Source organism: Diadema antillarum, unplaced genomic scaffold, assembly GCF_040938485.1.
Source record: "Diadema antillarum isolate AM-2024a unplaced genomic scaffold, OU_Dant_1.0 scf00000148, whole genome shotgun sequence".
Classification (NCBI taxonomy): Eukaryota; Metazoa; Echinodermata; class Echinoidea; order Diadematoida; family Diadematidae; genus Diadema; species Diadema antillarum.
In genome coordinates this window covers 160,181-175,962 of record NW_027271037.1, presented here as the reverse complement: position 1 = coordinate 175,962, position 15,782 = coordinate 160,181, and the positions used below count along the sequence as shown (strand labels likewise).

The window sequence follows — 15,782 nt, the reverse complement described above, 5'->3', positions numbered from 1 at the left end:
GCGGTGCATGCAAAATCACCTGAAAATGCATAATACGCAGCTATATAGAAATGTGAAACGGAAAAAAATACTTACCTGGCCGTAATGTCTACTTCCAGACTTTGGGTTCCCTGCAGAATGTATCCGGTTCGAGGATGTACCGTCACGGAGAAAGTCGGCAATACTGCGTTAAAGTAAAGCACCCTAGCTCAGTAAACTGGCCAATATTTGATTTTTTTTTCTCAACATAAAGATCAATGGGTATTTCTAAAGATTATGGCTTGTAAGACGTACTCGAATGAAAATATTCACTCTTGAAGGAATGAATACCAAAAAATAGAGTAAATTTAGAGTGAAATTGGAGTAAATTTTGAGTGAAAATGTTCATTTTCACTCATTTTGGAGTGATCTCAGGTATCACTCGAAGATTTTGGAGTGATCCCTAAGATCAAAAGGGTTTTTTTTTTTTTTTTAATCATAGAGTATTCATTGCAGTCACAAAAAGGAACAAAGAACGAACTACTACGTTTTGTCACTCTTCTTCTAATGTTATTAACCGCTAGTTGATCTATTTTTTATTCCAGTGAATATACGGATCGAGACAATGATATTGCAGGACTTCTGCAAACTTACCATACTCTCTGACTTCAAAAGTCACGTTAGTCGTCAGCTGAAACTGAGAGCAAAATGTTATTAAATGTGTTGTTATTATTTTGGTATAAGAGCGTGATGAAAATAGTGCTGGCTATTACGGTACGTACTGTAAGCACACACACACAAAAAAGGGAAATTATACCGTAATCCTTCTGGTTGGGGAAAATAGTTTTCTAGCACATTGATTCATCAATATTGTAAACATGCATTATTGTAACAATGATTTTCAGCAAAACCTGTATTTTACTGGCCTAAAGTGATATAAGTAATAAGGACTGCACAAACTAATTCCCACAATGGCATCCACTTGAACAGTCTAAAATTGGAAAAATGACAATATCAATTTCAAACTATTGCCCCTCCCCTCAAAAAATAGCATATCAAAATAGAATTAAAAAATAAATAAAATCAATGCCAATCAAACAGATTCGCATAATGTCATCTACTCTTATTGCATGACACAAATCAACAATAAATCACTGTCGATATTGAAATTACAGTCCAGCCGACTTGCATTCTGACATTTGATTCCTCGGGATATCAGGAAACATTTACTTACCTTATGTCCGTAAGAAGCCACGATAGTCCAGATGCCGAACATTGGCCTCGACGGAATTTCGAATAGATCTTGGATAAACCCATTGGGCCCGGCTTCTGTTTCCATGAATCGCTTCACACTGATCCCATCCGGATTTTTTACTTCAACGTGAAGCTTTACCCAGAAGAGATAATACATCACAAGATGACATTATGCGTTGACGTCATACGGCATTTTTCATTAGAAAAATTATAATGGTAAGTTTGCTTGGGTCTGTTTAACACGTTTAATCCCTTTTTAAACCCCCATGAATAGAATACAAAGAAAACCAGAAGATCTATAGCATTCAACCATTTCTTGTTACTCACAAAAAAATAACCACTTCCGAATGACTTTCAGACGCTTGCATTTGAATCTATAAACAAATAGGCTATTATTAATGGCATGTTGGCATGTCTATGAGTCAAGGAAGCACAACAAAGAAAGAACTTGTTATATAATTTACACAAGTAAAGTTGTGCAGCAAGTGGCTTTCAAATGAAATTATATTCATAACTACATTATTAGGAAATATCAGCCTCCCTATAGTGCATCATGCGTGTTTAATGTATAATGTATATTATTGTTCTGTCAGAGCTAGAATTTCATATCTGGTGAAAGACCACTTACCGTTCGGGTGGACGGCCGCATATTCTGATCCAGGGAAATCACATTGGTTTTTACTGGGAATAAATGGAGGAATGGTATCTTGCGTCAAAATCTTGTATCGAAGGGGCAACACATTTTTGTAATGTCTTTGCACAATTACAAAAATGAAATAAAATAAAGGAAAGATCTTTCGATTCTGCTCTCGCAGAATGTTCCATTACAGATATAAAGTGCCTTTCTTTTTTGTATAAACTGCTTTCGTAGAAAAATAATTTTTTATAATATAGAAGCAGTTTTCTGGCAAGAGTTGCCATTGACCAAGCAGTTTACAATTCAATTCAAATGTTTATTTCATTTTTAGACAAAAACATTATACATATCACTATCTTTGGTAACCGAGAATAAAGTAAGTAAAACCATGTGACATAAAGAGAATATGATAGTTGTGGAACCTTATGATAATTATACATTGCCATGAATACTGAGTGATCAGGGAGAAGTAAACTATACACAAAATTCGAAAGATGGAGGGACCCAGTGAAATGACAGAGCAGGTGGAATGTTGGCCCCTCTGGAAAAGAACATCAATAGAAAACACAGAAATAAAAGTTCTGGAGTATCCTAGAGTACAATTGTAAGTAAAGCCGTAATTATCATTATCTTCATTATCTTAACTCAGTTAAGACCCGTATTAGCTATCTATCTTTAAAGTTAACAGCATCCTTGTAGTTCTGTTGTTGTTGTTATGTTTTGTTTCTTTCTTCCTTTCTTTGTTTCGAGGCCTAATCTTACTTCTAAAAAAGAAATCATGACACGTCAGAGGTACTTTCGGCGTCGTATTATAAAGGTTCAAGCGTACCTTCTGAGTTCGGTACGTAGATGGGCTTGTCTGTCTGGATGAACACGAATCCAGACTGGAAGGTGACTGGCACTCTCTGCTCGTCTTGAAATGGGTAGTTTGGATTCTGAGACGTAACGCCCAGCTTCACGTGGTGCTGGGACACACGAGCTGGTAGGTGCCTGGGCTCAATCCTAATGGTCGTTGTCACTGACCTTGGACCTGGTCAACAGAGGCGATGGCGAGAGTTTCGAATAAAAGGCTCATGTTATTTCACCTTAACTTCATTTCTTGGATTCATATTCGTGAAACATGAAGTTGATTTCTCGCGCATTGACATAAGTTAGCAAAAGAACAGCAAGTTAAAATTGGCTTAAGCGCAAAGTTAATCACACGGAAGGGTACAGGTTTTGAAAATATGGGGTTAATAAAAAAAAAAAACACGTAGCAAAAGCGATGGGTTCCGGGTATGCCCTGCGATTGCAATAACTCTAGCGTAGTTTTATGGTTAAATTTCAAGTTTTCGTCGTTACCAAACTGACATTGTGTTACTACAACATTATTTCACAGTTGCGCTATGCATGTATCTCCAGCTGACATAAAGAAAAACCGACAGTTTTATGTATCACCTATAACAAAATACACAGGCCCATAACTGGGCATCCCGAAACATCGAAACAACGTCTTACCTGAATTAGGAATGGTAACCGCAGTGCGGATAAATTTCTCGTCTGAATTCGGCAGAGTCAGATACACCAACATGGAAACATGTTGAGCCACGTCTCCAGACATACTCAGGAAGACATTTTCGTCAACTCCTACCCGAAGCACTTCGGGTGCAGTGACGAAGAAAATCCTGAAAATGGCACGGGGACGTGACATCATTAATGATGATATTAACCTTTGACATTTGGCAACATCATAGAGTTGTATCGACTCACAGCAACAATGAATAAAGGCAATAACGTTCATTGGTCTTTAACAAAAAGAAGTTTTTTTTTTTGTTTTTTTTTGGGGGGGGGAATTATTTTGCACGATTCACTTGCTGGAAGATGATATCACCGCATTATCTACGTCTATACAAAAGGCTATTAAACTAAAAGACAAAACAAATATGTCATAGCTTCCTCAATCCTGCCTAAATAAAGAAAAAGAGGTGCCCTTTATTTGTTCAAATGGCCCCTTAATAATTTTTCAAGACAACTGGCTGAACTCTTATCAGGATAACCGCCTTAAAAAAATATCTTTAAAAAAAATGGGCTCTACATTATGGAAAGCTTTGCTGAGAAAGTGTACAATATTTAATGCAATCTTTCGAAAAATTTGATACGAAATTCGATTTTGTTTTTCTCCTCAAAATTTGTGTAGAGATTAGATCAGAAAGTCCTCTGCCTATCAATTTCAAACTTATACCATATATGTATCATGTCCCAAAGACGACGATTCTAGTAAAATCATTGTAATCAGTCGACCGTGGCGTCACTATGACGTCATTATATGAAATCACATTTTCACTCATATCTCATTAATGAAATGGAATTTCTCAATGAAATTTACGTCTCATATAGTTCAAGTCAAGCTCTTTCTACTCATATTCTCAAAATTCATCTCTACACTTAAAACGTATGCGTATACGTGCGCGTTGAAATATTTACATGCTCCAATCGAGTTCAAAATTTTTTGGCACACGTTTCAGATCATTTGGAGCATTTTTTTGAAAAATTGAAAAAAATGATTCTACCAAGTTTCAAGTCAATCCGACCTAATATGATGTCATACGGGGCCGTCAAAGTTGAAAAACCGCCAATTTTAAATCCGATTTTACTCGTCAGGATGGACGGTGATCCCCAATTTTTATTACATATTCTGAAAGCTGATGAGTTGTACATGGCAATGCTGGAAAAATGATTAAAAGATATAAAATTTCTTAATGAAATAAAAAAGTAAATTTTCAAAATGACATCATCAAATTTCAAGTTTACTCGAGCGTATCTCACTTATCCTTTGCCGATTTTCACCCAGATTTCAGTATGTTGTAGCTTATTAAATGCTCTTTTATAAATGTATATCAAAATTTTGATTGGATGTCGTCATCACCTCGTAAAATGGATTGAAAGTGAACTTGTCAAATTTGACCAGTTTACGTGTTATCTCTACGGGAGTGCAGTTTTTCTGGAAATGAAAATTGACATGACTGTTTCGAGCACTAGCTCATTTATCCTTCGGTGAATTTCTCCAAGATTTTAATATGTTGGAGCTGAGACTTTGGGCTATCGTAGTAATATTTTTTATTTTTCATGCGACGTTGGGATCACGCCGAAAAACTTGGTTGAAATTGGCACTTGGCTTCGACGTAGCGTCATTTTGCTTAATACACAGAGCCTATGTGGGATGAAATAGGTCAGTGCATAGCGCATCGGACTTCTAATCTCAAGGTCTCAGGTCCGAGCCTCACCCCTGCTTTTTGCTCTCTTTTTTTACACTTTTTTTCTTCTTTTTCTTAAGTTATACTTATTCTCCTTCCTAACGTTATCTTTTTTTTATTCTTTTATGCTTCTCCTTCAAATTTCTATACAATACCTTAACTTTTTTCTTTATTTTTCTTTCTTTCTTCCACTTTCTGTGCAGTAGATCAACAACAACAACTGCTATCAACCCCATATTTTGCACATGTTTAGGTCATGTCACGAACATCATTTCATAAATGACAACTTCCTCCTCCGACACCATCTTGGGTAGGTAAATTAGGGTCAAAGTTCAAAACTGTTTAATCCTGTATCTTGGTAAATACACATCCTATCTTTCCCACATTTTGCACACGTAAGGACCATGTTGCAAGATGTTGTCCGATCTTTGCCATGTTTTGCTAACGTATAGACGGTGTCGCAAGAATCATTTCACAAAATAACAACTTTTTGCTCAGATACCATCTTGGCTGTGTAAAGTGGGGTCAAAGGTCAAATATACTTCATTCTGTAATCTCATTAGTGTATATCACCGTCATACACACATGGACCTCAATAGATGAATCATTTTGTATTAAAATAACGACGTTTTGGTCGGACGCCATTTTGGCTGTGCAAATGAGCTATTATCGCTTTGGGAGTACATTTTTTTCTGGAAATGAAAAATGACATGACTGTCTTTATCGAGCACTAGCTAATTTATCCTTACGTGAATTTCTCCCAGATTTTAAAATATTGTAGATGAAACTTTGGGCTATCATTCATGTGATCCATATTCTTATTTAAAGTCGGCATTGCGTCCAAAGACCTGGTTGAAATTGACGCTTAGCTTCAATGTCGGGAGATATGTCTTTTTTTTCTGTGACTTTCTTTGCAATAGCTCAAGACAAATATGCCCTTTAACCCCCATATTTTGCACATGTTTAGTCCATGTCAAGTACCCCATTTCATAAAATAAAAAAACTACTTCATCAGACACTGTATTGTGTAGGTAAATTGGGGTCAAAGGTCATAAACGTTTCATCCTGTATCTTGGTGAATACCTGTCCCATATTTGCCATGTTTTGCAAACGTATAGACGGTGTCGCAAGAATCATTTTACAAAATAATCACTTTTTGCTCAAATGCCATCTTGGGTGTGCAAAGTGGGGTCAAAGGTCAAATATACTTCATTCTGTATCTTCGTTATAGTGTATACGGAATTTGGTACCAAAGATGGCAGATCTTGACTCCCTTTTCTAAATGAGAATCTAAACATCACACGGCAAATGTCCCTAAACACAGATGAAACCTGTATGTTCATGCCTATGGGATCAGGACTCAAATCATTGATTTCCGAATAGATCGGATCACCTAATTTGTCAGTGTTGACAAATTCCAAGTCTAGTAGTTTCAACAACAAAAAAAGTTTAAATGGGGTATGCTAAACAAATATGTTTTTTTTTTCCTTTTTTTTTGTGGCTTCACTTATGAATGATATTTCGTGCTGGGTTCCTTCTTTGAAAAGATATAAAACTAGCAGGAGCAAAAAAAAAAAAGAAAAAACCTGGTGATAACTGCTTATCCGATAGTGGCGAGCCCTGTATATATTGTTTATTAAAGATCAAAGTATTATCATTATCATATTTATATACTTTGATCTGTTTGGTAACTTGCATTTGTTGATTGACTCTCATTAAATTTGTTAATTGGGCTCGCTGCTTGCTCCCCCTCCCCACCCCACACTCTTGCTATTCCTATTTCACTCTTTTCCTTTCTTTATCCCTCTATTGTTCCTTATCTTGTTTGATCACAGGTTGTCCCCTTGGTCACGTTGGTCATCACTGACCATCCTCAGCCTTTTGTCTGTCCACCCTCCCGCTTTTAACCCCCTCCCTTTATCTGTTTCGCTCCTTGCCCATGACCTCAGACCCTTCCCTTTTGTTTTCTTTGTTCTGTGTCCCCAGCCCTCCCATGACCGTTCCTGTTGTATGTAGTCCTTTTATGTGATTGCTTTCCCTGTCTGATGTCATTTTGCCTCTGGCGAGGATTCTGCTAGGATCGGAAGCTTAGGCCCCCTTTGACTCCAAGATGTAAAACTGTTACCTTCCATTACGATTGTAAACGAATCAGTGATGACAGTTTCCCTGTTCTATCTTTATTTTTGCATAACTTCTTTTTCTTGTCAAGGAAACTTAAAAACATTAATAATCGCCTTCCCAGGTCGAAAAGCCCATAATCAAGATAAAACTGTATCATAGGCTAATTTCGCACTTTTGTCGGTCCATTTGATAGAAGGTTCATTCAATTTAGCAAAAACACTCGTTATCGCACAGTTTGTCTTTCAAAACTGAAACTTGTGCGTTCAATTCAACATTCGATCAATGCACATTTGGCATTCGAATTTCTAAAGAGAGCATTCAAATTGCCTGGTACTCTACGTTCATTCAAATTCGCCACCACTAGCCGAAATAGAAAAGGGTATTTGAGTCTTTCAATTTCGCGAATGGGCGGTCAAATTCCAAACATTTTTTTTTTTCAAATTAACGCCATGTTATTTCTTTTTTGTAATGGTGAGAACATTTAAACGTGTGCATTTGTATGTGACTTTTTTTTCATCCACACACTTTTAAGCAGTACAAGTATAATTTTTTTTTTACCCGATATAACTCGAGTTTGTTGTTCTATGACTCCCCTTTTCTTTCATACATATAGGCCTACATGTACCAATACTACAGATTAACTTCATCTTCTTACAGTCATGACAGCACAAGTTAAATACAGACGTATATCTCAAGAAGACAGAAAAAGAATTATAGGAACATCAATGATCATAACCTTGACTTCCTAGAATGGCCGACACATTCGGAATAAAGGGCTCAACGGCCAGATAAGTTGTGGCCACATGCTCTATCTTCGGACTGAAAGACTCAGTTCAAATTTCAGTTCAAATTTATTTCATATATTTTCTCAATGATGACATTACAAAATTATTGACAACAAAACAAGAGTAAAAAATATATACAATCATGTCTTTTGATTGTACATGAAAAAGAAAAAGAAAATATACTTGACACAAATGTACATGGTCACATCGTATGAAAATGTCACTAGTAAGTATAAGAAATATGATGGGGCCTACATAAAAGCTTTAAAGCTAGTAAAACTGTAGGTTCCCGAGTTCATAAGCATATAATTTTACACGGAGAACGGATATGTTTGTCTTGACCAACTAAAATTACACCAGTACAAAAAAATCGATGAGTAATAAACTAATGAACCACATAGATATCGCACAAACCAGACTGCATACAAATCTCGCAGTGTTTGAATAACAAAAATGCTATATTATTAAAAGATGTATCGGTACCATGAAATCACTTGAATAACTTGGTGCTGCGGACAAGGACAAAAGACTGGGAGCATAAAAAGGTTGCTAAAAGCTTGGTAGTGTGTATCCACTAAGTAATAACTGTTTTAATTTGCGTTTGAGGGTGAATAAAGATAAGGAAGAAGTGATATCTAGAGGGAGATCATTCCAATATCTGGGTCCAGTAAATATAATTGTCTTCTTTGCAAAAATAGTGCGAGTACGGGGAAGGTGATAGGCGTCACTCTGGCGAGTGGGATAACAGTGGATAGAACGATTCCTTTTGAACATGTGGATAAAAACAGATGGCAATTCATTAGTTGTTAGTTTATACATGAAAATTCCGAGATTATAATAAAATAAGTCTGAAATTTTCAGAATTCTGTTTTGATGGAAAAAACAATTGGTATGGGCAAAATACCCGGCGTGGTTTATGATTCTTTTTGCACGCTTTTGAATACGGAGAAGGGAATCTAGTAATGAGTGAATTGCATTTCCCCACGCCAAAATTCCATAATTGAAGTGTGGAGATATTAAACAAGAATATATACTCTGCAAAATATGAACAGGAAAGAAATGTTTGAGCTTATTCAAAATCCCAATATTTCTAGACAAAATTTTACTTACAAAATTAACATGAGTTTTCCAGGATAATTCTTGGTCAATCCAAAGCCCTAAAAACTTTGTGTTACTAACCTGCTTTAAACATAAATCATTTATTTTGATATCATATGGAACAACATTCAAAGAATTACTAAATACCATATGTGACTCTGCACCTCAAAACAAACAAAAAGTCGCCAGACATGAATTTTTAGTTAAGACCACATTCTGAAAGAACAGACTTTAAGCTTTAAAATGATGTATTACTCAAATCAAATGGACTCTCCTAACCTATCGAAATATTGGAAAGAAAGCACAAACTCAGGAAAAGTGTGAGCTGAGAAAACAGGCTCTGAAGTACAGTGTCTATTCAAGCGCTTAATCTTTACCAAACCGTGCTGGCTGTGCGATGAATGGGACAAAAAACAGGAAGTAAACCACCAGAGTAACAACAAAGAAGGGATCATTAGATTAAAGTGAAATTAAGCATGCCTCATTAACACATTCTGTCCATTATCAATGCCAACTTTCAAAGCAGTAGCAATATCCTTTCAAAAGTTATTAGAGTTGAAAGTGAAGAGAGTGGACAAGGTTTTTCAGAAATGAAAACGGGATTCTAAAGACACATCTAATCACACTATTCTACCGAAAATGTTCGAGACAAACTGCTATAAAAACACACTTTCCTGCCCGTTTTATGATACCAAATTTTAGCATAATGTAAAAAAAGACCCGCTCTTTCAGAAAATATGAAAAAGTCAAGTTCGGCTAGGTTGACCCATTTCATTTATTTTCAGTCCTCACGCAAAATCAGTGTGTGCGACTTTATGTTCGTTTTGAGGTGCACGGTCACATATAATGAGTTTTTTCTATGTTCAAGGATAATTTGTTCGCATAAATCCAGGATTGCACGGACCTGAGCTCAGTATTCATCATATTTATTAATGCATTAGGGTCTCGATGTGAAAAAAAAAAAACAAGCTTGTGTCATCGGCGAAACAAATGAATGACAAAATTTGCGATGATTTTGGAAGATCGTTTATGTATACGATAAATAAAAGTGGGCCCAAGAGGGAGCCCTGCGGGACTCCAAATGACATAGGCTTTAATTGCGAATCATGGCTATTGATATTAACAAATTGCTTTCTTTCTGTTAAATAACTCTTAAACCATTCTAAGGGGGTACCGCGGATTCCATAGTGGCACAATTTATAAAACAAGATTTCATGATCTATCGTGTCGAAAGCTTTAAAAAAATCAAGAAAAACTCCAATTGTATGTTCAAAACTATCTATAGCATGAGCTACCTTGTCTATAAAAGTAAGTAAAGCATGGGTTGTGTTGTATTGTTTTCTAAAACCAAACTGAGAGTCCGACAGAATGTTATGATTTGTGAGAAATTTTGATAATCGTGTGTAAACCACCCTTTCAAGAATTTTAGAGATTGAAGTCAACAAAGAAATTGGTCGGTAAGTATTCACCAAATCTTTCTATCCCTTCTTAAAGATAGGGACAACTTTTGCGACCTTCATCTTATTGGGGACTTTGCCATTAAATAAGGATTGATTGAAAATGTATGTAAGAGGAGTAATGATTTCGTTTAAAACATTTTTTAAAAGAAAATTTGTAATTCCATCATATCCTGAACTTTTTTTATCGTTCAAATTCTTAATAATATCTATAATTTCTTCTCCAGCTATAGGTTCAAAAAATATTGATTGAGAATTCCTATTACCTAAGTATCTATAGAATTCGGGGGTTGATGATTTCGGGATTTTACTGGCAAGATGTGGACCAAGAGTTTCAAAATAATCATTGAAAGATTCCGCCATATTGACCGGGTCGTTAATCTGGCGGCCGTCCACTGAAATATATTTAGGAGGATCAGTATTATTTTTATGTTTGAGCGCCTCATTAATCACCTTCCACGTACTCTTCACATCAGATTTATATTTAACAAACTGTCGGGAAAAATAATTTCGCTTGGCTATACGTTTCATGGATGTCAATATATTCCGATAAGGATATGGATGTCAATATATTCCGACTCAATAAGCACATTAAAAAAAAAAGTTGGTGCCAAAATCTCTAAAATGAATACGAAAATATGAAGTGTAATGATGCTTACTAAACAATAACTATGTCGAAGAAGAATGAAGAATGAACCAAAGCATAAATGTATGTGCTAAATTGAATGTAAAAGATGTTAAATTGGATGCCCAAAAATGAATTCGAATGAACGAGATAAGTGATCACGTGATCATATCTTTCTAAATTGAATTAACGAATAACGAAATAGTGCTTTTTTTATTTGAATTGAAAGTGTTAATTAGAATGAGGTTAAATTCAATTCAATTTCATTCAATTCAACTTTTATTTTCATTTCCATGAAATAAACAGGGAAGATCATATACAATGCATTAACAAAACATATTTGTAGTAATTTCAACAACGTACATTAACAAAATACAATCATGTAATCGTGAGTAACAACATAATTGCATTATAAGGTATATACATATGCATATTACACGGATGGGAATGGAAATGGAGGGTCCCACTAAAAAGCCAAGCTTGTACGATACGGGACCCTCAAAAATACATAAGAAAACGAATAATGACTTCATGAAACTACAAACAAACATATGAAACAAAATCAAAGAAACCAATGCCAACTGACATAAAAATAAAATAACAGGAAAAAAACGGGAAAAAGGAAAAAAAGGAAAGGTAATTTGAATGCTCCAAAATAAATTTGAATGAAAAAAACATAAGATTAAAATACCGCACATGTCATGTACGCTAAATTTTGCTAAACTGAAAGCAGCATTAAGAAATTGGACTGGCAAAAGTGCGAAATTGGCCAGGAAAATCTATATTAAAGGAAAATAAGACATAGGAAACCAATAGCAATGCTTTAGGTCTGTAGAATCTACATTAAAAACTTTTGCTAATCAATATAGACCCCTTTACCCTCAAATCCTGTTGAACAAATACAAAATCACAAAGATATCTCAATGTATAATAATATTATACGTTGAGATATCTTTCTGATTTTGTATTTTGTACCTATATTATAGGTTTTCCCGACCAATTTCGAACTTTTGGTCAGTCCATTTGATAGAACGTTCATTCAATTCAGCAAAAACCTCACGTTATCGCACAGTCTGTCATTCAAAATTTGCCACTTGTGCGTTCAATTTAGCATTTCGATCAATGAAATTCGGACATGTGGCTATCAAATTCGTAAAAAGGGCATTCAAATTGGCTGGTACCTACGTTCATTCAAACTCGCCACCACTCCCCGAACAGGGTACTTGAGACATTCAATTTCGCGCATGGGCAGTCAAGTTCCGAACATTTTGATTCAAATTAAGGTCATGTTATTTTTTCTTGAATAGGTGAGAACATTTAAGTGTGTGCATTTGTATGTGACTTATTGTTTCATCAACACACTGTTAAGCAGTAAAAGTATCACTTTTTGACCCGATATAACTTTTTGTTGTTTTTTGTTCTGTGACTCCCCGTTTCTTTCATAGGCCCTACATATAGGCCTTGTCATGTACCAATACTACAGATTAACTTCATCTTCTCACAGTCATGACAGCACATGTTAGATACAGACGTATATTTCAAGAAGACAGAGAAAGAGTTATAGGAACATTAATGATAATCATAACCTTGACTCAGAGTCCTATAGAACTGGCCGACATACTCGGAATAAAAGCGCTCAACGGCCAGATAAGTTGTGGCCACATGCACTATCTACGGACTGGGAGACTCAATAAGCACATTGAATGAAAACAAAAACAAAAAGTTGTTGCCATAATCTCTAAAATGAATACGAAAATATGAAGTGTAATGATGCTTACAAAAAATATTTATGACGAAGAAGAATGAAGAAAGAACCAAAGCATAAACATGTGTGCTAAATTGACTGCAAATGATGTTATCTACATTTTGATTTATTGTTTGAAACCGAGTGGCTTCGAAAATTAACATGGATAGGCTTAAAGGCAGCAGAACTGCGAACTTCTTTGGTTGAGCCCTCTGTCCGTGTTTTTTTTTTTTGTTTTTTTGTTTTTTTTTGTTTTTTTTTTGTTTTGTTTTTTTGCAAACTGAGGGTTCTCTTCCACCTCTAGTTCAAGACCCTCCCGTCCGACGCTTTATGTATGGTCCCGGAAAGGGGAGGGGGGAGGGAGGAGGGGGAGGGGGAGGGGGGTATTAAGATGTTATCGGCCCATAGGTATGGTTAGAATATTTGTAGAGACACCAAAACCCTTTCTATTTCTGCTATCTATATACCACTTATAAACAATGTCTGTACACTGCCTTCCCGGTGAAGAAATCACTTTCCTTTTCATCATTTCTTAGATACATGTATTAAAGTGTGATATCTTTTTTGAAAGAATCCTGTCCAATGACATCCATTTTGGGCAGCAACTTTTATTAAAACAAAAAATGCCCTGTAACTATCTTTGTAAAGACCTGAAATATAATGACATTTTCACAAAATATGCAAATTAGTTTCTATAATGAAAGAATCCAATAAAAACTAGCAGAACCAATTGGATCTCGTATTGGAGATATGCATAGCACAGTTTCCAGCAGAGATCACAATCAATAAAGTGCTATGAGAACATAAGTGAAACTGAAAAATAATATCAAACAAATAGAGCCTATGGAAATGGGTTTTTATCGGATTTTAATTAAAAAAAGAAAAAATTACCCCAACAGAGGATCCTATTGGTCATAATGGTTATATCGGATTCCAGTAGAAATCGTTACCAGCAATAGAATACAACCTGACAGTTCGAACGTTCTGCTGATACCAATAGAAGCTGAAAGCTAGCTGTAATGATTTTTCTGTTGGCACTTGTGGATGCATATGTCACATTCACGCACCTTTTAATAATCTACGATAAAATTGGTTCCAAGAGGAAACATAAGAAATCCATAAAACGAAAAGAAACATAATAGATGTGACCGTGCACCTCAAAACGAACATAAAGTCACACACACTGATTTTGCGTGAGGACTGAAAATAAGTGAAATGGGTCAACCTAGCCGAACTTGACTTTTTTTATATTTTCTGAAAAAGCGGGCCTTCTTTTACATTATGCTAAAATTTGGTATCATAAAACGGGCAGGAAAGTATGTTTTTTAGCAGTTTATCTCGAACATTTTTGGTAGAATAGTGTAATTAGGTGTGTCTTTAGAATCCCTTTTTCATTTCTGAAAAACCTAGTCCACACTCTTCACTTTCAACTCTAATAACTTTTGAAAGGATAGTGCTACTGCTTTGAAAGTTGACATTGGTTATGGACAGATGTGATAATGAGGCATGCCTAATTTCAGTTTAATCTGATAATCTCTTCATTGTTGTTACTCTGGTGTCTTACTTCCTGTTTTTTGTCTCATTCATCGCACAGCCAGCACGGTTTGGTAAAGATTAAGCGCTTGAATAGACACTGTACCTCAGAGCCTCTTTTCTCAGTTCACACTTTTCCTGAGTTTGTGCTTGCTTTCCAATATTTAGATAGGTTAGGAGAGTCCATTTGATTTCAGTTATACATCATTTTAAAGCTTAAAGTCTGTTCTTTCAGCATACAAATTATGGTCTTAACTAAAAATTCATGTCTAGGGGCGACTTTTTGTTTGTTTTGAGGTGCAGGGTCACATATATAACCTGTACACATTGTGAACACAGTGTGAAATTTCATCACACTGTTAAATTCGAGCACTTTACGATTGAGAGCACATTGTGAAGCATCAATTTAGAGTGTGACATTCTACGTGAACTCTCTGTGAAAAACGACACCACAGTGTGAAATCATCTTTACATTATTAAATTCGAGCGTTTTTATAAAGCTGACCGTGTGAACACATTGTTGATACACTGTGGAACACTGTGCTCTTTCCAGCAGGGCAGATTCATAGGTCGATATTCATGAATTGGTTACTAAAAAATGGTACTAAGTACTTACGGTTCTGCAGCTCCTCCTGATATCATCGCGGCTACAGCAGCCAGAGCTAGGCCAAGCTGCCAGCACCCCATCCTGATCCGCGGGGTGATGATCTATCGGTTTCGGTGGTATGGGAAGATGACGATGAACCGTCAACCCTCAGAAAGCAGTCGAAAAAACTTGGCTCAGTGGAGAGCCCCAACCTGTCAAAACTTTGCCTCCTGTTCTCTTAGTGGTTCCTAAGAGAAGTGATCTCTGTTAGCCAGTGCTAGCCAGTATAAAAGCTTTCATAAGAGCCCATTCAAGCTCCACTGTCACTCCGGAAAATGTGCGGTTACTGCTCCCGGATCTGTACAAGGGTTCAGCGCACAGAACTTTGTGTAAGAGTTCTGTGGTTCAGCGCAGTAAACTGTGATTTTATCTTGTGTTCTTAGAAATCCTGATCCTTGGCCTGGGAAAGTGAGGGGAAAAAAACAAACTAGCTAGGCAGCTGTGGTAATGAGCAGGACCCCTCACTTTTTGGAGAGAGGGGGGAGAGGGAGAGAGATGGAGAGGAGGAAATAAATATATAGACAAAGAACTGAAGAAAGAAAGAGATAGAGAAGAACTTTCTATAACTTTTTACTCTTTGAGTGGAAACGTCAACTGCACATTCTATGTGGTTTTTGTGTTTTAATGAAAGTGAAAGTACTGGGCTAAAAAACACAAGCAATAAATCAGATCAGAATATGGACGTGTATTT

The 15,782-nt window shown here is 36.0% G+C and overlaps 1 protein-coding gene across 1 annotated transcript in view; it reads right to left on the bottom strand.

Annotated features, from left to right (window-relative positions):
- Positions 1-15,360, bottom strand: part of LOC139721739 (A.superbus venom factor 1-like) — an 88,170-nt gene extending 72,810 nt beyond the window's left edge. Inside the window, exons 1-7 of the mRNA XM_071633060.1 lie at positions 15,062-15,360; positions 3,347-3,513; positions 2,679-2,879; positions 1,841-1,893; positions 1,193-1,345; positions 613-655; positions 76-163 (exon numbers count right to left, since the gene is read on the bottom strand). Coding sequence (XP_071489161.1) covers positions 76-163; positions 613-655; positions 1,193-1,345; positions 1,841-1,893; positions 2,679-2,879; positions 3,347-3,513; positions 15,062-15,132 — 776 coding nt within the window. The 5' untranslated portion in view covers positions 15,133-15,360. The remainder of the gene's footprint in view (positions 1-75; positions 164-612; positions 656-1,192; positions 1,346-1,840; positions 1,894-2,678; positions 2,880-3,346; positions 3,514-15,061) is intronic.
- Positions 15,361-15,782: the final 422 nt, after the last annotated feature.